This window comes from Mustela nigripes, chromosome 4 (genome assembly GCF_022355385.1).
Source record: "Mustela nigripes isolate SB6536 chromosome 4, MUSNIG.SB6536, whole genome shotgun sequence".
In the NCBI taxonomy this organism is placed as follows: Eukaryota; Metazoa; Chordata; class Mammalia; order Carnivora; family Mustelidae; genus Mustela; species Mustela nigripes.
In genome coordinates, this window is record NC_081560.1 from 46,097,739 (window position 1) to 46,122,611 (window position 24,873).

The following is a 24,873-nucleotide window of genomic DNA, read 5'->3' on the forward strand; positions in this document are numbered from 1 at the left end:
ATATTATATATAATATATATATATATATTTTCACCAGCAGAAGGAACAGAAAAATATATATATATATATATATTTTTTTTCAAACTGATTTTCACCTTTAAAACTTCTTACTTATTTTGGTAGTTCATTTTGTCAGGTTCTAGGGGATAGAGATTCTGTGATGTGGCCTTAAAAAAAACCCAAAGCACAATTTTATTAATTTTTAAAAAGATTAAAAAAAAATTTTTAAGGCGCCTGGGTACTCAGTTGGTTAAGCATCTAACTCTTGATTTTGGCTCAGGTCATGATCTCAGGGTCATGCAATTGAGCCCAGCGTTGGACTCTCTGTTCAGCAGGGAGTCTGCTCCAGATTCTTTCTCTCCCTCTTACTCTGCCCCTCCCCACTCTCAATCTAAAATAAATAAATAAATCTTTAAATTTTTTAAATCTAGGCTCCATGCCCAACATGGGGCTTAAACTCAGGGCTCTGAGATTAAGAGTCACATGCCCTACTGAGTGAGCCACCCAGGTGCCCCCACAAAGCACAATTTTAAACGTCTAAACCAGCAGCTCTGGGTTCTCAGTCTGGGCTGCAAATCAGAACACTGGGGAGATTTTACCAATACAAGTGACAAGCTGCATTTCAGAGCCAGATTAAAGTGATCAGGAGAAGCTTAGACATTGGTATTTTTTATTTTTTATTTTTTAATTTTCTAGTGATTTACTTAAACATACAAGCAAAGCTGAAAACCATGAGCTGGACTTTGCCTTCTAATTGTTCATAATTTGATACACATAAGCACCATTCAAAAAACATTTTTTTATCGGTATTAACAGAGGCAAAATGTAAAAACCACAAATTATTTATTCTCTGAGTGGTGAGGCACTCAGAGTATTTTTTGAGTAGCAAAGGAAGCAGGAAAGAAGAGATGTGCGTGGTTTTGCTTCAAATATTTTTTATCTAGCTGGATAATGGAACTAACACATCTGAAGGAACCAGGGAACACCCTGTGAGTTAATGCCCAACCTCTAAGACAGTTTTAGAATCCTCCCATGGGGAAGGCAGGCACTGGCGGGTGCTGGTGCTCTGACTTGGACAAGGTGAAGTTCATGATTTAGTGAGTAAGGTGCTACAACCAATAAGCAAAAACAGACATCAAAAAATTAGTCTAATTCCCCTGGAGTCATGCTTCCCATCCCTAAGCTCTAATTCATGCAGTATTGTTTACAAATATAGGAGGTGATGAGGTGAAACTGATGGCTGGGATTTATTGTGTGGGGTAGTTTCTGAGGAGAGGTTCAGTCTGGGCTTTGAGGAAGGGCCCAGGGGAAAGGCACTCAAAGTTCAGGAACCTGAACCATGGCATGGAGTTATAGTTTTCAGATTTGGAAGGCAGTGGTAGATCAGTTGAAAGATCACCAAATTCAGAGGTCAAGGCTGTAGCCTTGGAGGCTGAGACAGGTCTTCATAACCAAGTAGGTGGGGAGAGTGGATTTGAGCAGGAGCTTGGGGCGTCAGAATTTCATGCCCAAGACTGGCATTACAGTGACACTACTGACTTAAATGGCAACGAAGTTTGGACCTGGGCTTTCAGAGGAAGGTAGGACATCCAAGGGTGGAAGATCAGGAGGCATGGGGTTCTTGTGGAGATAAGACCACAGCCCAGGTGAGTGACCTACACCTGAAGTGTAATTTAAGGATTGTCTACAAGGAAGCTGCTTGCTGGAGATGAATACATTTAGCATGTTTTCAGGAAAGGAAGTGAGAGCCAGGTCTCAATCAGGAGGAACCAGGCAGAAAGTCACCCCACGTGTCCCCGTGATTCACAAAACCCAGGGAAAGACTTGGTCAGTGACATGTAATGGTCAGGGGAAAGGTCAGGGGAATGTTGAACCCTGAAGCAAGATCTGACTTTTAAAACATCTAAAAACGTTATGACAACTTAGACTGTCAAATCAAAGCGAAAAGCCCTAAAAATTGGCCACACAGTGTTAGCAATGGTGTGACAATTCTGTACTCTGAAAAAGGAGATGTGATTCCCCAGCAAACTGCCCAAATGTGGTTTGTGTCCCCAGTGCTCTGATGTCAGACCATACGCACTCATCAATTCTCTATCCACCCAAACCACCCTGCTCCAAAGGCGGCATTTCATCTCCACTTTGTGCCTCTGGAAAGAAGGATGGTGACGGTGAGGGTCAGGGTGTGTGTGTGTGTGTGTGTGTGTGTGTGCACGCGCATGAAAATGCACATACACATGTGACGTGTGCTTGTATAAAAGGTCTCAGACAGCTGACGGACACATGCGAATGTAAGAATAAATTAAAATATCACCTTTAGGATGGTACCAGTCCCAATTGCTCTTTTGGTTTCTCCATCACGGCCACTAAGCACAGATTTTCCAGGTGAACCCATGTTATTGCAGAACATTAGATCAGGCAGAAAATGCACCAGTATTCAGGTTCTAGAATGGCAAGCAGAAGAGGTGGCCTCTCTGTACATGGTCCCTCACGATCATGAGGCTGCTCTACTCTCCTACCCACTGGAACTCAGGACAGTCAAGCGTGGTCCCTTTTTGAACACACTTTGGTTCAACCTCCAGGAAGCTTCTCTTTTCATGGCTCCCAAGTACTCCAGAGTGGGGAGCTGAATGTGCTGCTCCTGGTAGATGGAGTGAAGGCAGGAGAGTGAGCAGGTCCTCCCACAGCCGTCTCTGGCAGCACGGACGTTTAAGATTTCTAAGAACAAAGCCATTACAAAACAGCTCCTAGAGTTCTGTGGGGGAACGTATCTATACCTTAGAACAAGCAGAGCTCGTACAGACTGCCTTCAGGTACGGACAGGCACTCACATTTTACACAGCAAGGAGGGCAGTGGTGGTGGTTCTTCCAGGAATGTCACTTTGTTTTTTCTCTAAGATTTGCCCATATTGGGTGTGGAACAAAGACACAGATGCTCATTATAATGACTGTTTCAAAGGACAGAAGCCCACCAGAGGCAGTGTAAGCAAAAGGGTTGGGGGCTGTGAGGTAAAGGCCCAGGTTTCCCCAGGGAAGGAATTGCAGGGCAGGAAACGGGCCTCTAGAAAGGAAAGCTGGCCTTCAGAGAAAGTCTGTGAGTGTCCTGGAGACTACACAGTTCCTCAGTGGGACCTGCTTCTCTTGCATGTGGCTCAAAATGGCCACTCCAGCCGACTTCTTGGGCTCAAGCACCTACCACACTTCACTTCTTCACTTTCTCCCCTTCCTTCCATCCGGTTTCCTCCACATCTAATTGTCTCGGCTCATGTATTTAAAGAGGTGGCCGGAGAGAAGGCCTCATGTGGGCGATACACGGGTGGACAGGGCAGCACCCCAATTCCAGCCACGCAGATCTATCTGCAGGTATCTTAACACCCACTGACAAGCACACAAGACAGAAAAAAACCCAACAGGTTCAACCCTACTTTGGCATCAAGTGATTTAGGCCCCAAAGTACCAACTACTGAATGTAAAATTAATCACAAAACCACGCAAATGTTATGTATAACAAATTCATCTTTCTCATCAACTGCATTTGTGGTTTCTCTGAAAACAGTTAAACCAGACCAAAGAACACAGCCACCATGAAAGGAGCTAGTCTTTCTAGAATAGGAACGTCCACGGCAATGCCATTAGTGGTCTTTTTGTGTTTCAAAATTAATTTTTGTTTAGGTTCCAACCAGCTTTTTAAAAAGATTTATTTATTTGAGTTACAGAGAAAGACAGAGAGAGAGAGAGAGAGAGAGAGATAGCAAGCAAGAGTGGGGGGAGGGGCAGAGGAAGAGAAAATCCAAGCAGATTTCTGTTGCACAGAGCCTGACACGGGGCTTGATCCACAATCCTGAGATCATGACCTGAGCCGAAACCAAGAGTTGGACACTTAACTGACTGAGCCACCTAAGCGCTCAGTTTTAACCAGTTTTATATAGATTTTGGAGCAAGGCGGCTTGAGTTTGTAGCCTGATTCTCCTCCCTAACAGCTGTGGGGTCTTAGGCAAGGGGCTTCCCTCAGTCTGCACCTGAGTCTTCTCATCTATGATTTGAGGATAAAAACAGGACTGGCCTTACAGAGTGAGTAGGACGATTAAGTGTGTTAATATTGTAAAGGGCTTAAAATGACGCCCAGCAAACAGTATGCGTTCCACAAATGATCCTTATCATTGGTGTATTCAATTAAGCAGAAATGCACACAAATGTCTTTAAGAGAAGCACTTGATAAAATACTTTAAAAATAAGTTTATTATAACTAACGAATATAAAATCTGACAGATGTTTTCAAATATTTTTGCCAAAAAAGTAAAACCCTCCCCACAAGATATAGAGTAAGGACTCGGACAGAGTTTTACATGAAAACTAAACATGAAATTCTCATTCACTGGTTGGTCCCCAATGGCTCCAATACATTATTCTAAATAAAAGCCCATTAAAATTAACAAACCAACAAACTACTTGACACTTGCTTTCTACTGTCATTATGCTGCTCATTCAAAATGCTTTAGGACAAGGACAGTTAACACAGACTGCATGTGACAGGTATTCAAAGTGCACAGATCTATGAGACCACAAACACTCGCGATAAGAATACTGGGGTTGGAATTCAACACTGACTTACAAAATTAATCCAAGGAAATCTATGTACATTGTAGCCTTTGGCATCTGGTCTAATGTTTTTCTTCTTTATAGAGACATCATTTTGTCCAATCTACTAACCAGATTAAGTCAACCTTAAATGCATGTCTCATCTGACACAGATTGTCCACAGCCAATTTCACGTGAGGTAGTTGGGCTGTTTACTGACATTCTAGTGAAACTGTCATGACACTGGGGACTCAGACACCAAACATGCCACGACACTGGCTCATTAGCCTTCTGGAAGCGACAGAATACTTCTATCACCCTTCTTGTCATCCCTGAATCCACACACACCTTTGGAGAGATACATACACAGGAGTCTGTGACCTCATCCATTTTGCAAGGGGTGCCAGCCATCCCAGGGTAGTTGCTGTTTATAAAGTTCAGGGAAGAAACACTGACCACACTTTAAAACCTATGTACTAGAAAGAATGGTGCTTAAAACAAGCAGGGTCTCTTTCTTGGGTTCTCATATAGCTTAGCAGAAAACACCTATTCATTCTGAAAGAGAAGTGATTAAAAAGCCATTAAAAACCAGAAAAATCTTGCAAACTTTTGCATTACAGAGTCGTAGTTTTTTTTTTTTGTTGTTGTTGTTGTTCCTTTTAATGAAAGGCTATATAAAAACAGTGGGGGAGAAAGATCAATGCATGCGTCAACCATACCGCCACTGATCACTGAACCATGCCCTGGAGTGCCTTAGTGCAGCAGTGCAACAAGAAATCATGCAAATGGTCTCTGTACACACGACTACTGGCTGTGACGGGAGGGGACCAGGAGTGTTTACAGAGATGGTCTGGTGAACAGTATGTTCGTGGAATTGTTGAATGATCCCTAACAACCTTGTAATTGATAAGCAGTCTTAAAATACTGTTAGACAGCTACTGAATATCTTTTTATGTCATTATTATGAAAGCCCTGAGTAAGCAACTGCAGGTTACAAAGGGACGTCCAGAAGCAGAACGTATTTCCAAATAAAGCCCTCTATAGACACCTCACACGGACAGATTTACCATACACGCTGATGCTGATGTACAGACCATGCCACATCACAGAGAGCATCTGATGTCAGGCCCTCTACGACCAATCACATCAGTTAAGCTCACAGAATGATAGCATAAAATATACTTTACTTACAAATTCTAAATCTAAAAATGTAAAAAAGGTTGGTCATCTACCTTAAAAAAAAAAACAAAAACACACATACACACAAAACATCAGAATAGGAAGCTGAAGAGTTGTAAAACCCAGGACTAAAACCAGAAGCAACTGATTTTAATCAATGATTCAGAAATGCCCCATTAAGTAACCAACTGCTTGTGGGATGTAGTCGTTTAAATAGAAAAAACCATAAAAATAATTTTCTTTCTGAAAGTCGCCTCACATCACCTTATATTGTTCGTGACCGTCTGACTCACTGCTTAAATGACGTTTCTTCACATATATGACTTTCATCATCAGACTAAGTCTCCTTAATACGATGCCTCTTACTTAAGAAATACTGATTCCTACCATGCATTTTTCTTAGTTAAAAGCACTGTTGCGAAATGTAAAGTTGAAAGCACTAACTTTTGGGACATCTACATACGTCCAATTAAGAGTTAAAAAGAGAAGCCCAAATACTTTCCCAGCAGCGCTCAACGGAGGAGAGGGCATTTGCCGCACATGGTGCTACCTGCTTCCCAGCTACGTGTGGGAACGGAGGGTCTTTAGAGAAGCTCCCGAAGTCCAAGAGAGGAACAGAACCCGCACTTACTGACACCTCACCCTGGGCTAGGTCTGTACTGGGTGCCCCGCATACATGTTTGGGGATGCTGCGGGGGGGCTGGGGTGGAATAGCTAAGACGGGGCATGGATTTGGTGCTCGGATCTGGTGCTTGGAGGGAGCTCTGCAGGCAATCTTTCATAAGAGAAAACAGGGGAGGGAAGCAATGAGGCTGAATTCTGGAGTTCAGATACCCCTTTGTGTGCAAACTGACATTTGAGGAAGCTTTATGTTCAGAATGACATGCAAAGAATGATGACAAGGTGCCCCAAGCCACCACTTACACATCCTAATGAACACTGCCTTTCCAAGTCCAGTCCGTGGGGACGGAGATGTTCCACATCCTGAGAGCCCTGCTTCCAGAACCCCCTACAGGGCCGAATCAAGAGCTGACGAGAGAACCATCTCCACCTCAGAGTCATAAGTTGGTTTTGCCCCCAAAAGGTATCCCTCTCACTTAACATTTTTCATCAGGATTAGCTATCTATAACAAATCAAATTTACTTTCAAAGGACAAAAAACTTGCCATCGCTGAAAGGATTTTTGTTCCACTGGACAACTACACATCGATCCCTCCTACATGTAAAGTCTGGCTTCTCCTGTGGGAAGAAGTGCGCATATGATGAAATTATGTCTTTGCAAGCACTTTGTAAGGATTATCCAAATGTTACTTATTAGCTTCTACTAATTCCTAGAAGACAAATTAACCTTTTTCTTCCAGATCTCTCTAAAGGTTACTCTAAAAAAGGACTCCTAAAAATGTTCCGAGGAACGAAAGCAAGGTGATTCCTCTGTCCACAGGCAGACTAGTGTTTTCATCTCCTCTCGCTGTCTTGGGGGAAGAAAGCTGAGATGTTCCAGAAACCTTGGAGATCATGCAGAAAAGGTCTTAACTATCTTTTCTCTTTGTTCCCATCTTAGGCGATACTGCAGATTAGTACTTGAACTAGAAGCTAATGCCATAGCTCCAGGAGGAAGCTCTGACTGTGCCAAACTTCAGGCCAAGTTGAATTTATCACCTGTATATCACCTAATCTAAGCTGTTATTTAGGACCCTCCAAGCTTTATACCTCTCAGGCAAACTGAACACACTCCAGCGAGGAATGTACCTATCAAAAACCTTTTATAGGGGTGGGAAAAGAGGGAGTACAAAATATAACCTATTCAAGTTATTGAAGCTACCCTGATCTGGGTTCCCAAGGATCCTAGATAATACTAAACTCTTCTTCCCCAGAAAACGGAAGTCTATAAACCAAGGCAGTACCTAAATACATGTAAAAGGATGATGCCGAGCAGCTTGCTTTCTGTGTGTACCGGGAGCCTCGGTGGCCAATCTGCAGTGGTTTTGTGTGCCTGCCCCTTTTCTAAGAGCCCACAGAGTTTACTTGAGGTGATGGGGGGGCAGGATGTCTCCTGGGGAAATCCTCTCCCAACAGTATAATGCCTAAAGTGTCCTCATTCAAGGTTCAAGCAAAGACTGGCTGTTTTTTTTTTTCTTTTTTTCCTTTTAGAAGGCTAGGTCAAGGACAGGAAGTCTGAGTTATCCTCTAGTTCTGCCATCATACTCACACTAATCAGAGGATATCCACACTAACTACTCGTGGGAGTGGGGGGAAATGACATACCCCCCTCAGCAGTTGTCCACAGCAAGTGCTAAAATACAAAAGAATCAGTATTATTTTAGCACTGTTTTCCCCAGCCTTAAAACATTCATTTTTCTAAGTTTAAGCATTTCCCAAAGGTCCTTAGTGAGTGGAGTACCTGTTTCATTAACCCGAGCTAAGTGAATGCCAATTTGTTTAAGGACAAACAAAAGACAAAATCAAAACCCCTCTCTATGTCAGTCTCTGCCTAAAGAGTGGGTTCTCTTTGCCCTAGGAAAAGTATCATCTTAGGGGCTGCTCAGGTAGCATTCACCTGCGTCCTTTGAAGGAACTCTGGGGCACTACCTCCTGCTGGAACTTTTCCTCTAGCTACTAGAAGGAAGCAGCCCCCGGTGGGGAAGCCACTGTGACTTCCCACCCATGCCCACTCTTGGCACCTTGGCCTACTAGAGATTCCTGGTATCACACACTTTTCAGGAGAATGCCTACCCAGGGTTGCTGGATCCAAGTTTAAATCCCACCTTTAAATCTGGACACAGTCCCAAAGCTTTTGAGATTGATGAGCAACTGTCTTAGGCTTGCTGTGTGCTACTGGCGGCTATACCAGGATTGATCATTTTGCACATTCGGAACTGTGGTCTCTGAATCTGATGCCGAAGCCTGCTAGCTGGGCGCTGAGACCAGTTCAATCAAGAAAACTGTGAGCAAACTTGCTCCATTTCTCGCTCTCCCTTTAACTACTGTATTTCAATGGAAATACAATTTCCATTTTGGGGGGAAAAAGGGACCTATCATTTAGTTCATGTGGAAGATGGGGAGTCCTGTGAACTAGAATTTAAACTAGAATTTAATCTTGGGGTTCTTCAACCCTGGGTGCAAAAGAATCACTATATTTTATTCAAATGCAGATTCCTAAGTCCCACCCCCGCTACTCTGGTCCTTCAGGTGGGGGTAAAGCCTGGAAATTTGCTTTCTTTTTTTTTAATTTTTAAATTTTTTTATAAACATATAATGATGGGGAATTTGCTTTTTGAAGAAGCATGTGATTTTGATGCAGAGGTGGTCCAGATCACACTCTGGAGTGACCCGCATCCCTCAACTTCCCAACCTTACTTCTGAAATGGACAATAAGCTTGGATGTCAGTTTCACTGTAATGTCTAAGTCAGATGATGCCTGGGAAAGCACGCTGGCAAAGCACTGAATAGGGATCATCTCGGGTGACAAGCTGCGTCACTGCCATGCTGTCCTCCACCGTGGGGTTGGGTATAGGAGCTGCCGTCTCCCCTCAGATAAATAGGGATGGCGCTCCTTGTGTCTTCCTCCTCCCATATGGACAGGCCCACACCAGTGCCGCGAACACCTGGACGACACAGGCTCTTCTTGCTGACAGAACCATGAAGAAGAGGATTCTCTGAATGTCTAGGAATACCAGACTCCACATTTCAATAGCTTCCACAAAGTGACTTAGCTTCCCCCCAGTTTTTAGTCTAAGTTGACTGAAGCACTGGCTATGTGTTGTAGTCCTTGATACAGTATTTGCTCATTTTCAGCTTGGGTTTGGGAGGCCCATTAGAACTAAAGGGTAAAAACAAAACACAATACCAACAAATTAATTTGTTAAATCTGCTCTTACACTTGCTGTTCAAGTCTAACATAACAGCTATGATTTGGTTTCCAGGAGGCCCTTTGAACTGAAATATATAGCACCTTGATTTTTAAACACACAAAAGACATATGCATTTAAAAAAATTATATATAAAAGCACTAGGCTTTGCCTCCTTCTCTCCATCCCGAGGAAGGGGTTGGAGAGAGCTGAAGCTGCTGCTGGAAATTAAGCAGGGCAACAAAACACTTTAGCAGACTTTATTCCCTGAAGTTAGGAGGCGGCGCGGTCCTGTAGACGTCATACCACCTCGTCAGACTCCAGTCCGTGGACCTCGTATAAAGTGTCCAGGATCGCCAGCTGCTTTTCCATGGCGGGGAGGTAGAGGCTGAGGTCCCTCTGCATCCCAACACTGAAGGCTGCTTTCTGGTGGTCGCCTTCCTTTATGGTTAATGCGGCGACAAAGTCTTCATAGGATGGAGCTGCCCTCAGAGCTAACTGCAAAAGAGCTGCCCATGAGAATCTCGCTGCATGGCTCTCGCTATCGCCCAAGTGCACACATGCACACACACTCACACGTACACAGAGAGAGCACAGCAAGAGTAAAACAGCAGGAATACACCTTCCAATCCATGCATATTTCAAACACCAACACAACCGATTCTAAGGCTGGAAGAAGCAAGCGTATACTTGGGCCATCCTGGGGATGAATGACGCCAACAAATCAGGGAATGCTGAGAGAAAAAAGAGTTTGAGAAAAGCCCCCTCCTCATGCATGGTGTGATCCAGACTATTCTCTTTGCGTCCTCAGAATCCACCTGCATACATGTTGCTCCCACAGTCGTGTTCCCACGTGGCCAGGCTTCCTGGGCATCTCATTTGTGTCCCTCCTCCAGATAGACTTCTTTGCCTATCTCTCTTTCTCCCTGCATGGATAATATTTCCTCTGCACCCTTGAATCTTCTAAAACGGAAGGGAGCTCACATTTGTTGTTTGCCAGTGCACCAATGCTATGGCATATTTGGCCCCAGTTAATGTGTAGAAGGACCCTGTGCAGTTGATATCCCCCTTTTACAGATGAACATTATACAGCTAATGACTGTCAGGACCAGGATCTGAACTTAGGAGCGACTCTGTGTTTTTCCACCACGTTGCCACACCAACTCACTTCCCTGATGGAACGACTCCTAGACTCTGGATAGCTCTCTTCCCTTTGTAGGCCAGCTCTCCCCTAAGCCTGCCCAAATCTGCTATCTGGGATCCACCGGACTGGCGCTGCTGACAGTGCTGGAGACTATGGAATCTTGAATTAATTACTCCACACTCTTTCTTAAGCTTCCTTATTCTTTAAAAGTCTTTGAGAATCGAGCCACACCCCCTTTTTGCAGCTGGAGAGTGCCTGGCATGATCTGGCAGTGGTCAAAGCACAGGCTTGGATGAAGGAGACCTGGACTTGAATCCCAAACTTTTGCCATGTTAGCCTGAGAAATTTAAACAAGCTCCTTAACCTCTTAAAACCTCCATTTCCTCATCTGTAGAAAGGGTTGGTATCAATTTTCTTATTTGAAAGATTAATGGAATATGTATCACATATTCAGCCCACTTTATGACATGTACCAAATACTCAAATAATGGCAGAAGTACACGGGAGAGAGCAGAGAATGAAAGGAAGGCGATTATGTAAAGAATAATATGACAAAATTTCCTAGAACTGAAGGATATCAGTCTTCAGATTTAAAGACCTACCCAGTGCTCAGCAAAATGAATGATAAAGACTAAAAGGAGAATATCATGAAATTTTAGAATGTAGGGATAAAGATCCTGGAAGCAGCCAGAAGGTGATTTGGGGGCAGTTTATATACAATGGAACAGGAACTAGAATGTCATTAGAGTCTACGGTAGCAACAGTAGAAGCTAAAGGACAACAGAGGAATGCCTTCAAAATTGAAAGAAAATTATTATTAACCTAGAATTCTATACAAACCAAAGCATCACTCTAGAAAAGTGCAGAATAAAGACATTTTCAGGTATGTAAGAACTCAGAAGTTTAGCTCCCTTGTACCACTTCTAGGAAGCAACTAGAAGACACAACTAAAACAAGGGAGAGGATCAAGAAATAGGAAAGTAATAGAGCCTGGGAAGTTAGTGTGAGATAGAGATTCAGCACAGGAAAACTTGTAAAGGAGAGCTTAATGCATAGCAGTACAACAGGCCTGAAGAGCTAATTAAGATTGGCATTGAGTTTAGAAAGTTCTGGAAGGGAAGTCTTCAAGAAAAAAAAAAGCAACACAGATAACATTATACATCTATGGGTTCCGAATAATGGTGATTTGAGAGATTTGATAATGCAGAGGAAAGTACAAAACCTGTATAGGAAAAAAAGGCCCATAGAATTTTGGCTCATCTTCATCATGTTAACTTGTGATGTAATTACATTGGGAAGGTAGAGCCAGGGGAAGGGAGATAGTGATAGTGAGGTCAAAGAAAGCTAAATTCTAATAATAACAGAAAGTCAATCTTAATGACTAAAATGGGTAAGGCCAAAAAGAACAGCAAACATTGTTAGGATTTTGGAGGTACTGGAGAAACAGTCACAGTAGTTGAAAGTGGCAGCCTCGTTGGAGTGAATCTGGGAAGGTATGGACAGAAGGTAGGGACAGCTATTTTTTGTTAAAACCTTTTTGAGCTTTTTGATTAAAAAAACAAATTAAGCTCTCTGCACATGTATTTAGGTACAATATAATCTGTGAAAAGTTTTCTCAAAAAGTATTTCTCAAAGGTTCCTAGGGGTCTGTGATGTAGCCAAGCCTACTTGGGAACCAGTGATTGAACTCAACTGAGGAGGAAACCAAAAAGGTCAAACGACAAATGGTTAGGACGCATGCCAGAGTTAGAGCCTGGCCTGGGCTTCCATCCTGTGAATTACAACGGCCTGAAGATAAAAGTTCACTTTTTGGCTGATAAATGACTCAAATTCCTGGAGTGAAAAAGATGTTTCCCTGAGCAACTGAAAGCAGTTAATGACTCTGCCCCCTGCTGATCACTTAGCACACTGGGAAACAGTATACTTTCTACAGTAGGAATGGCTTGCAGAATAACAGGAGAGGGGCTGGAAGGGCCAATCTAGCTCTTCTGTGAATATGGCTGTTGGCAAATGCTCAACCTAATCTATTTTCTTAGAAACCAGCAACTATTAAAAATTATTGGCAATAATATCAAGAGCCTTCAGAATGTTCTTCCTTTTTAACTTTCGGTTAAAGTTTCTTTGTCTATGACAGGGTAAGTAAGAGAACACACTTTGCAACTATGAGATTACTAATCGTACGTAAAGCACTTAAAACACAGCTGGTGCATGGTAAGTGCTCAAAATTCTAAGTTCTAATAGTTCTTGGTATTAGACATAACAATTCCACTTCTAGGAACCTATTTTTAGGAAATAAAGAGTTTTAGTAAAAAATGCATGTAAATGAATGCTGTTGTATTTGTAACAACAGACTTGGAAACAGCTTAAACTTCTAGCACAGAGGCCTGGCAAATAAATCATGGTACCTCCATACTAGGGAAATATTATCCAGTCACTAAAAATAATGATTTTCCAAGACGTTATGGCATTTAAAAATGGCCCATGATAGAATCTTTAAGTGGGGGGAAAATAATACAAAATTGTACTACGAGGTAAATATAAAAAAAGTACATACACATACAGAGTATGCAAAATAATTTTACAAATGTAACATGTAGGTATAAAAATATAAACACCTATAAAGAGATATATATTTAGATAAATATATAAAATTAAATAGAACAATATTAAAAGAATATGTCAATATATATAAAAATAAAAGCTAAGAAGGTAAAACACAAAAATGTTTAAAATGGTTATTATGGAGTAGTGAGACTATGGACATTTTAATTTTTTCTTTTATTCGTCCATGATTTCTATATTTTTTAAATGAGTTTACATTACTATATACTGGGGAAAATGCTATGAATTGAAAAGTCCTCTTAGAGACTCTTAAGGAAATAAACTCTTTAGGAAATAAAGAGTTTTAGTAAAAACTCTACACTTGCATTCTTGTAGGCAACATCTCTTGGATCATTACTATTTGAGGATTAAACTCTGACTTCTAGACCACAACAACAGCTACAACACCACATTTAAGTTTCTTGTGAATAGGGCCAGCCAAGCAGCAGCTCTGGTGAGGATTCTGACTGGCGCACGGAAGGCAAGTGTGACACTCTGCAGCTTCTTCTGCGCTGGCTCTGGCTGAGTGAGCGCCGGGGTGTGGAGCTAGTCATTGCCACACCCTCAAAACACATCTCATGTCACTACAACTTACTTCTTCCACTGTCAATTCTTCCCCCGTTCTTTACCTATCCCCTAATAAATCATAACCTAAACAGTTCTCACTGCAGGCAAATAATGTCTCTTATCCTTTAAATTAGTGAAAGACATGTGCAAGGTTATTTCTACCTTATGACTGGCCACGGAACACTCACCTTGGGCGGTGTTTGCTAGTGTCCGCTACACAAGGCTCTACCTTTTCACAGCTGTACCTAAGGCTGACCTCTCCTGAGATGCTGGGAGAATCACAGAGCATTACTGCTGGCATAAAGGTGCCCTCTACGCCTGGTAAAAAAAAGCAGGCTAACTGTTTTGTGCAGGGGATACTTATGCCCAGGTGTGTGTCTTCTTAGGTCAACATGCTGGGAAGGAAGGAGGAGCAGGGTAACAGGCGCCAAAACAGGTGGAAGACAAACACATTCAACAATGAAACAAACAAACAAACAAAAAACTGAGTAAGAAGAGGTTTCAAAGAAGCCCTGGCTGCTGGCATGCCCAGTTGAGTTAATATTCAAAACCAAAATTTGACTAAGTGGAAGACAAAATCAATTTAAAACCCGAGAATTAACAGGACCAAATACAACGGGCAGCAGAGGGAGCTATGAGCTTGAAGGCACCACACGGGCCTCCCATCACTGCAGAATTTTCGGCAGCTTCCTGCTTATCTCTGCACTGATCAGAGAGGCAAACATAATCTTCGAAAGTCACAGGAGCTGGCCAGGGAAAAGCTTGCTTGCTAACAGTCTTTTCCAGTCTAAACATTTTTTATTGCCAACATTTCCATACAACAAAGACCTTCAGACTTAAATAGGCAACACTGTGTTCTTATTCTTGAAAACAAAGCAAAAGAAACGCCATGCAAAACAAAGCAAAAGAAACGCCATGCACACGAAACAAACAAAACATCTTGCTGGGACCATCAGAATACTGGAAGGCAGGAGGATTACTTACCGCAAAAACTCCTCGAACCACCCAGCCGTGGTGTTGCCGTAATGTTTTACCATATGCGTTATCTTGAAAAGAAGAAAAACTCCATGAGCCCCGATTTCACCAGAATCTGATGTGCTATTTGTAGCACCTCCTTCCTCAAGTACATGGTAGCAAGATCCTACTGGTACTACGAGCTGACGAGAAAAGTCTAATTAATAGATTATGTCCCCCCATTTTTTTTTTAAAAGAAAAACAGACAATTCCACTCTTACCTTGTGTAAATGTATCTGTACTTCAGTTTATTACCACAGTGGGAAAAATTCCCTCCATATAAAAAAATGAGGGAAGAAATTTGGAGAAAAATACACTATAAGAATATAAAAATGCAGGTCTCTAAATGTCCATCCCTTAGCTGTCCTCTTGGTTTTCTTCTTTGTAACCTGATCTGAGTCTCTTCAATTCTAACATCCTATTCCAGGATGTCAAATGCTTGTCTTCGATGTCCCTGTGACCCTGGATATACAGTATTAAACCAAGAAACCTTTAAAACTACTGTCGAAAGAACAGCTTAAAGTTACTAAGCTAGTTGTAAAGTACTTGGTGAGACCTATTAATGTAACTCATTCATATTCTAGACTTTAAAGATAAAAACCTATAATTTTTGTTCCAATGTGTTTTAAAATGAGATTCAAAAACTGGCATATAGTAATTTTAATTACAAAAAAAATCTCAAGAACAAAATAACTGCATTTTATGCAAGGGATGTGTTCCTAAAGACTTTGAATAACACATGCAAAATTCAAAACCAATTTTTCCATAGGAAGAAATGCATTTTCTGGAGGCACAGATCTATATCACCACAGTGTACTTGTATCAATGCTCCATTTCTTTTCTTTTCTTTTTTTTTTTTTTTTTTTTTAAGATTTTGTTATAGAGAGAGCACAAGCAGGCAGAGTGGCAGGCAGAGGCAGAGAGAGAGAGAAGCAGGCTCCCTGCTGGACAAGGAGCCCGATGTGGGACTCGATCGATCCCAGGACGTCCAGATCATGACCCAAGCGGAAGGCAGCAGCTTAACCAACTGAGCCACCCAGGTGTCCCAATGCTCCATTTCATTTCTAAGTGGCACCTCCAGTGTTTACAGAGTGCTCATTCCTAAGTAATAACATAGGATATCACAGGGGTCATTTAACCTTCTTCATGCTTTATCACCTCTAAACTTTATTCCGGGGGTGCCTGGGAGGCTCAATCGGTTAAGCATCTGCCTTTGGCTCATGTCATGATCTCAGGGTCCTGGGATTGAACCCCGTGTTGGGTTCCCTGCTCAGTGGAAAGCCTTCTTCCCCCTCTCCATTTGCCTGCCTCCCCTGCTTATGTTCTCCCCCTGCCCTGTCAAAAAAATAATCTTAAAAAAAAAAAATTTATTCCGAACAAGATTTTCATGTCCTAGTTTTAGCACCAGTACAAGTGCCGCCACCATTCAATCAATGCTTAAGTGACATTATAATAGGATATGGAAATATTTCATATGATCACAAGAGCAGATGTTAAGATAATGGAAAAACAGACACCAAACCACAGCCACAAGTTTATGCAGTTAACAACAGTGAGGCTGACAGAATACTGCCGAAGGATGTCCAGTATCTGCATTTTACTGGCCTTGTGGCTGCAGCTTGAACACACTTTACAATTTACTCAAGCCCTCTAGCTTTTCTTATTCCCTCTAGCTAATTCTTGTTAAACTTTTCTTTTGAAAATTTGGATGAGGCTTTATTAATACTTTTAGCTTACCCCACTATCAATTGTACATAATTCAACTTTGCACAAAATATAATCTGTATTTTGTATAAAAGAAGACTACACATTTGAAATATAACAGATTTCTTTCGTTATCTAAGGTTTTAGGAATAGATGGAGATGCCAGCATCCAATAAGTTCAAGTATGGAGAAGACTCTTACAGACAGCCTAAAAGAGAGTTCAATTTCATTTTTTCTTAGGACAAAGCTCAAGGTTCAATTTCATATTTTCTTAGGAGAACAGTCTGAATAGACTTAGGGTGTGCTCATAATGTAAGTCCTCTAATGTTAAAATTTATCTGGTTGTCTAAGGGGAAAGATGGTATTAGGGACACTTAGGTGGTATAAGACCTTAGTGAAGAAAGGGTTGCCGGCCCACTAAGTGTACAGTGCAGATGGGCAGAAAATAGTAAGCACAGCCTCTGAGGTAAATCAGGAAGATGATCAGCTTTCCACCCATCCTTTCCAAGAAGCCATTTGGGCTGGCAATACACTGTACAGGTCATGGGTGCTCACTCATAAAGTGAGCCACAGAGATAAGATAGTGGGAATACTTTGTATTTCTTGTGATCTTTATCCAGGTGAAGTATTAAATGACATTTTAAATAAATAGATGGAATTCAATGACTTTAAAATCTGCTGGCGGACCTTCATGATGGAATGAGGGTCTATCACACACCCCATACTGTGCAAGGCAGGGGAGACCCTTGAGTGATTTAAAATCAGTCAGTCCACTGCCCTCAGGAAGCTCCTGGGCTTATAAGAGCCAGCCACTTAACAAAGTGGCGTTCTGTAAATGGATAACTGCTAGAGTAACAATGTGTATACAGTGCTTTCTGCAGGAATAAAACGACAGAAACGAACCTAGCTTGCAGACATGCGGACAAAGAAGTCTCAAAGGCTGGGTAGGGCAGGGAGAAGGGTGGTGGCTGGGGCTACAGCCAGCAAGCACCAAGGAGCTGGGAGAGACGGGGGCATGCAGAGCAATGGGGAGTAGCTCACTGGGGCTGGGGCCAAGTGGTGAGGACCTTCATATGCCATGCCAAGGATTCTGAAATCCCTTCTGGAGACCCAGTGATATTTCTAAAAAATATAATACTTAACTGTTTTTTTCCTAATTTCACAAGTAATGCATGCTCATTGTTCAAAGTAAGGAAAACACAAAAAGGAGGGAACTAAAGAAACCTATAATCATGCCTCCTAGAGAGAGCCACAGTAGGCATTCTGGGGTTATATTCTCTTAGTCTTTTTTCCTACACAGACTGTATCATGATCTAGCAGTCACGATCATTCTGACTGGGAACTGTGGTAGAAGTTCGGTATGCAGCAAATGCAGCCTTCTGGGTTCCTCAGTCCTCAGCTCCAAAGCATTCCTGGCTGGACACTCTGCCTCTTTACAAAGGCTCTGGATCCAGTGCTATTCCAGCCGCAGGACTCTACACTTTTCCTACACGTTGCTCTTTAAATTCACCTTTCAAAAAAGCCCAGAAACCCTTCTCTATGCCACCTTTTTTGGGAGAGCAGGAAAACGAAGGTGCTGTGAGTCTCAATAAGGCAGGCAGTCTGGTCTATGGAAGGGAGAATGTTTGTTCAGCAGCATGATCTGTGTCCTCCTGCCTGACCCTCCCAGAGGAAGCAGCCATTCCTTGCTGGGCCTGCACCTTGTCAGCGAAGAGTTTCGCCACGGTACAAAATGTGGGCCAACAAGTCTAACAAAGAGGGAATCATTCAAGAAAATTTGCGCTGGGTCCTGACCCAGGTCCAGGAAGACCCCTCTTAATATTTAAAACCAACAAACGAGAGAAAACTCCTTAAAAACAAAAACAAAAACAAAACCACAAAAAAACGCAATTTGCCAGAAGTCCTTAGCTGACTCCTACAGCTTCAAATATCCCTGCCACATGAGGCTGCATTAAAATAAAATGAAGTCTAAGTGTGACCTATTTTAGTTACCTAGAGAAGATTAGATAATGAAATATATAAATCTTCACTGTAATATCCATTCTTACCATAATGCATGTTCTATAATCTGGAAGTATTTTTGGCCTCTGAAAGACATAAATGATTCCCTTCTCCCAGATCTTTGAGATGTGTCAGTTCCTTAGAGACTGAATCGAAATTTCTGAGTAGGAAGCTTGACAATCACCCTGCTCAATTCTCTTCCTTTTATAAAAGTAGAAACAGAAGACCCAGAGAGATGGTGACTTGGCTAAGGTCACAAAGCTAAAAACAATGAGAACCTGGGGTATTCTTTTCACATTAACCCATTCTAAAAAACCAATATTTACTCTTTGTGAGACAAAATAACAAAAAGGAAAAATGTCCCTTTTCCAGCAAGAATTAGAACCTTATTCTGTTAATGGAAACAACAGAAATGTGATTTCTTTATTGGTAACTCAGAAATGTGTTGACTGAGGTATATATGTATGTATGTATGTATGTATAAAAAAATTCTATTTTTAAGTAATCTCTACACCCAATGTGGGGCTAGAACCTACAACCCTGAGATCAAGAGTCACCTGCTCCACTGACTGAGCCAGCCAGGTGCCCCAGATATTTGCTGAGGTAGTTAGGGATTGATTATGCCTAAACCTGCTACAGTAAGTGAGAGAGAACAACTTTTCCATTACTGTTGATAGATAACTGTTCTCTCCAGGAACTGCATATATGACAGTGTTTCTCTATTGTCAATCTGTAATTGGTAAGAATCTGTCAAGTCACTTCAGGTTGTAGAGAAGACAAAGGAGAGATACAAATCTAAAAGAGAACTTAGGAAGTAGGTAAGCCTTAAGCAGGGAAAGGTGGAATCAGTCATTCACTGAGTTTATGAGATGATAATCACCTCAGCTCTTAATAAGCTATGCAGTCAGTCCTTGGCAAGAATTAGGAACCAGGAGAGGTTTGAAAGTGAATAAATATGAAAAATAATACTGGGTGAAAAATAATGTATGTAATGTTACACCAAGTATTTAAAAGTTTAAAGTATGTAGTACACTCCTAGATGCTATTTGTAGGTACATAAATGTATAGTAAAAGTATAAAAACGTGTATAATATAATAAAAAGCAAATTCAGGGTGAAGATCGTCTCTAGAGAATGGAAGGAGTAACGGGGTTAAGGGTGGTACATGGGTACAGTATTGAACTGTTTTACATATTTGGTCAAGTGGTAGATATTTGTTCAATGTGTGAAATATTTGTAACAAAACAACCAAAAAATCAACAACAACAACAAAAAAAACTGAGCTAGCTAGGAAAGTACTGAATTCTTTAATAGTGACTAAGCTTCAGGTAAAATGAATTTTACGAAGAAAAGCCAAATCAATAAATCAATAACCAATGGACAGAAGTGAAGCAAGTACCCAGAGATGCCCTTTGCTAACTTTAGGCATTATCAAGATAAAAACATGTATTAGAAACCAAGTCTACCATTCAAGAAAGGCACATGTTGTGAATAGTTTAGGAGAGGGACTGACTTGATTCCTCTTCCAAAGTATTTTCAGAATAACTAGACAAGTTATGATTTGTTTGTAAATATCAGGTCATGAGTTCTGACTTTAGCTCTTTACACAGCTCTCTTTGTCTTGGAAAGCCTTTTATATTAAATACATTTAACTGAGCATCTTATGATAAATTTTCCCATTTTGTGCTAGAGATCTTGGTTGGGTGAGTGTATGCTTACTGACACTGAGTAGAAAGTGCAGAGTGTGTAACACTAAGTACCGTGGTATATGAAAGGCCAGAGCAACTTTTCTGCCATCTGCTTACACAGAGGCTTTCCAAAAGTTCTTTCTGATGTGGCATCAGCTATAGGGTAGACCATTCAACATATCGGCCTTGTGGACCTAACTCTTCCCTCAGAACAAACTTTAGAGAATGCCATAGGACATTTAAGCGTTCACAGAAGCTCTTGACATGAGACCACTCAAAACAGTCCACTCTGACCATCATGATGGAAAATCCAAGTGATAGTTCAAATGCGAAAGGGGACAGTACATAAGGCTTCTTTCCAGATGCTGGAAAAACTCATTCTAGGTCACAGAACTTCAGTAATACAATGAATAAACCTATACTCTCCAGAGAGTTAATAGATGTCAAGGTTTCCATTGTGTCATTTAGGATTTTTTAAAAAAAGATTTTATTTATTTGACATAGATCACAAGTAGGTGGAAAGGCAGGAAGAGAGAGGAAGAAGCAGGCTCCTCGCTGAGCAGAGAGCCCAGTGAGGGGTTCGATCCCAGAACCCTGGGATCATGACCTAAGCCAAAGGTAGAGGCTTTAACCCACTGAACCACCCAGGCGCCCCTCATATAGGAATTTTTATATAACACCTGTCATTTTCAAGGCCACTAAGATAATATAAGTTTTATGAACATTTACCTCAAAACCTTTCTTAAGCAGTATTTTTAAATTTGGGAGGGCTAGTCAAGTTTTATCCTTAATTTATCCCCATTATCTTGTTTCTAAGTTAGGAAAATTTTTGTCACTGGAGAACTAGCTAATTGTCATGAAAAGGAGGCAAAATGAACTGATGCTGTGGCACTAATCTCAGTGCTTTTATTCCAGTTTATTCATTAGTCACTCAGAAGAATCAAAATTCCCAAATAATCAAAATGTAGCCTAGTGACAGGTTGGCTTCAACGTCCTTGCTCTATTGGCTGGGTGCCAAACCTTGACCTGGATTAAAATCACCTAAAACTTGCTAACATGGATGCTATGTCCCATCTCCAGGGAGTTTTTAGCCTCAGGTGCTGGGTGGGGCCTGGCAGCCTCTATTTCTAGTAAGCTTGCAGGTAACAACGGATGTTCTCCTTGGACCATTTTGAGAACCACTGTTCTTGAGATATAAGGAAGGTATCTATCCTCTCTAGACCTTAGTTTACTCACTGTCAAAAGGAGTATTTGGAAGATTAAATGAAATGTCACTCAAGAACCCAGTGTCATTGCTACACTGGGTGCTCTATAAATGGTAGTTGCTATTACAGTAACTCAAATTCAATTTTAGAACCTAAAACATGCAAGCTATTTGCCTTTATAAATATAGGTATAAACCCTTTCTTTTACCTACATTCCTAAACTCCCTCATTTTAGACAAGGTATCAGTTCTACTTATAAAAGCTATGACTTCAAAACGAGAAGAGAAGCTGTTGACCCAGAGAAATCTACATAGAGGAGCCTATGGGCTTTAAGTAGTTAATGTGTAGATATTTCTTATAAAGCTGTATTTGTTTGCACAGAGCTTGCTGTGTCCACAACTGGAGGTGGGGGGGGTGGGTGGTTAGGAGAACTTTTCTCTACACTGAACAGCAGCAGGAAATTCGGGACCCCTACAAGCAAAACTATGATTTAAGTCATGAAAACTTCTAAAATAATCCTGAACATCAGGATGAAACTCTCAAGTTTATAGTCCCTGTTTCCCTCCCATTGAAAATAGTGCTGAAGGGGGAAGAGAGAGAAGGAAAAGCTGAGACTGACTGTGCTTATTGTGATTTCGAAGCAGCATTTCCCCTTCTAGTCTCCTCTCTTCAGAAGGGTCCAGACTCCAAATCAAGCAAAAAGAAGATGAGAAAAAAGACAGAATTAGGAGCAGAGCTATGGCAGAAAGGGGATATCCTTAATTTCCTCCCTAGCTCCAGGGCTAAGCTTTCCTTTTTCACTTGTGTGTCCAGTAAGCAGCTGGTTCTATTCTGCCTCCACTCCAGGGGAGGGGTGAAGGATGTCAGCAGTCGCAGCCAGCTTGGGCCCTCACACAGACAGCCGTAACAGAGCAGAGCCCACCAGGCACACTGCTGAGTCCCAGAGCTTCTGTATTTCCTGGGGGTAAAGGAGCCTTCCTCCCTGTGTGACATTTCTCTAAGAACTTAATATGGAGAGAAATGTCTGGTTTGACCCCAGAGCTTTGTAAACTTCTCAATTCTAATTTGGGACCAATAAGCTCCATTTTCTGACCAGTTATCAACTTCTTATGTCAGGATAATGAAAATATAAACAAGAGAAGCTAACTTCTTCTTTTTTTTTTTTTTTTAAAGATTTTATTTATTTATTTGACAGAGAGAGATCACAAGTAGGCAGAGAGGCAGGCAGAGAGAGAGAGGAGGAAGCAGGCTCCCCACTGAGCAGAGAGCCCGATGTGGGACTCGATCCCAGGACCCTGAGATCATGACCTGAGCCGAAGGCAGTGGCTTAACCCACTGAGCCACCCAGGCGCCCAAGAGAAGCTAACTTCTATTAAGTATTTATTATGTACCACTTTACTAATCTTTTTATGTGCATGAACCTATTTAATCTTTACAACAATGTTTTTAGGAAAACGGTATCATCATTCCCATTGTGTAGATGAGGAAACCAGAAACAGAAAGGGTAAGCAAGTTGCTTAAGGGCACAATGCTATCAATGGTGGAATCCAGAGAGCCCAAGATCTTAATCAGTCCACAAGTCATACAGTTCCATGATACTGATTAGGGGGCATGAATAGTTACAGTGGAAATACTTCGAGTACAGAAATCAGGACATGTGGGAAGAGTACAACAGACTGTCCTAGAAATTCAGGGATGTATGAGAAGTCCAAAAAATACACAGCCCAGGGATGGTGTTGAAGACCTTTTGTGGGAGAAAGGAGGACTTTTTTTTTTTAAGAGTCTATTTATTTGACAGAAAGAGAGATTCTGTGAGAGCATAATCAGGCAAGCAGGAGGAGCAGTAGCGGCAAGGAGAAGCAGATTCCTCGCTGAGCAGAGTATGATGTGGGGCTCAGTCCCACTGAGCTGAAGGCAGACACTTAACTGACTGAGCTGCCCTGGGGCCTCAAAATGAAGAGTCTTGAGGCAGGGGGCTCAAAGTGACTCTGCTTCAGATCTTTTGTGGCCTTAGCATCTATTTTAATCTCTATGAATTTTGGATTCCTAACCTGCAAAAATGGACTGACATAAGGATTAAGTCGTCTAAATTCTTCATAAAGTGTTACAGAAAAAAGTTTTTATTGTTTCACAGCATACTGGCAAGTTTCTAGATAGGAAGGCCTAAAAAAGTCACATGGGGGCAGAATCCCTCAGGACTCATGGCTCAGAGGGAAGATTAACAGAAGGAACCAACAAAATGCTGCCGTGAATACTAGCTCCCTTTCCACAACAGAAGCATCTAATTCATTCATTTCATTATTTATAATCATGGCTATTTAGAGCTTGCGATGTCCTTCTCTACATCACAATAATATAGGACTTCAAAGTAATATGGAATTTCAATACCCACTCCTTATCCCTCATGCCTCAAGGCCCATGCTGGGAGAATTTCTTCTGGATGAAGAGTGAGAATTCAGCCATTCCATCAAGAGGACTATGAGGATGTTCCCAAGCTAATGTTTTCCAAAACTGATCTGACAGATCCAGGTACCTACCCACACCAGTGTTTACTAAGCACCTTACAGGGTTTCAGTCCCTGCATTATAAGATGCTGGAGATACAGAATGACCTCTGACCAAGGCCTTCATCCTGGTTTCGGCTCTACTGCTACAAACATGAGGCATTTGAGGAGTACATGATGATGACAACCACGACCCCCCCTTTATCTGACTCCAGAGCAAATTCCTAGGGTTCCCCAAAACCTACCTGTTAAGGTCTCTAAAACTAGCTTCTCTTGGGACATTGATTTTGGAGAACTGCACTGTATTTGAAGATTAATTTAGGAAGAGCTCACTTCTTAAAAATATTAGGCTTTCCTATTAAGAGATGGCTCTCCATTAATTTAGCTCTTCTTCAAGATATACTGATTTTTAATAAGTTAGATCTACATTACGAGGTCACAATCTCATAAGATTTTTTTTTTTAACGGAGCATATAAGAAACAAACAATAATAATAAAAAAGAAAAGAAACAAAATCCACCTCAGAGAAGCAGAAATTTCCCCTATACCCCGCCTCCTCCTCTAGGGGTCTCCATTCCATTTTGATGATTCAATGGATACTTACTCAAGGCTGTCTGGATATCCTTTTCTCCGTTTTTCACTTCTGTCAAAAATCCCTTCAAAAATTTGAGACCTCTAAAACAAAAAAGAGGAAGAAATATTTTCAAAGTTCACTTATATTGAATGGGAATAAAGAAATGGCAGATGTCAGTGTCCTCCTCAATATCTCGAATATAGCAGCAAACAGGTCAAGTCACATGGAATTCTTTTCTGACTTTCTTCCCCGTCATTTCCTTTTAGTTTAC

At 41.4% G+C, this 24,873-nt stretch overlaps 1 protein-coding gene across 1 annotated transcript in view; it reads right to left on the reverse strand.

The window, feature by feature from the left end:
* Positions 1 to 4,218: 4,218 nt before the first annotated feature.
* PLEKHA8 (pleckstrin homology domain containing A8) overlaps positions 4,219 to 24,873 on the reverse strand; it is a 52,986-nt gene continuing 32,331 nt past the window's right edge. Inside the window, exons 12-14 of the mRNA XM_059396650.1 lie at positions 24,633 to 24,703; positions 14,899 to 14,960; positions 4,219 to 10,100 (exon numbers count right to left, since the gene is read on the reverse strand). Of these exons, the coding sequence (XP_059252633.1) occupies positions 9,903 to 10,100; positions 14,899 to 14,960; positions 24,633 to 24,703 (331 nt within the window). The 3' untranslated portion in view covers positions 4,219 to 9,902. The remainder of the gene's footprint in view (positions 10,101 to 14,898; positions 14,961 to 24,632; positions 24,704 to 24,873) is intronic.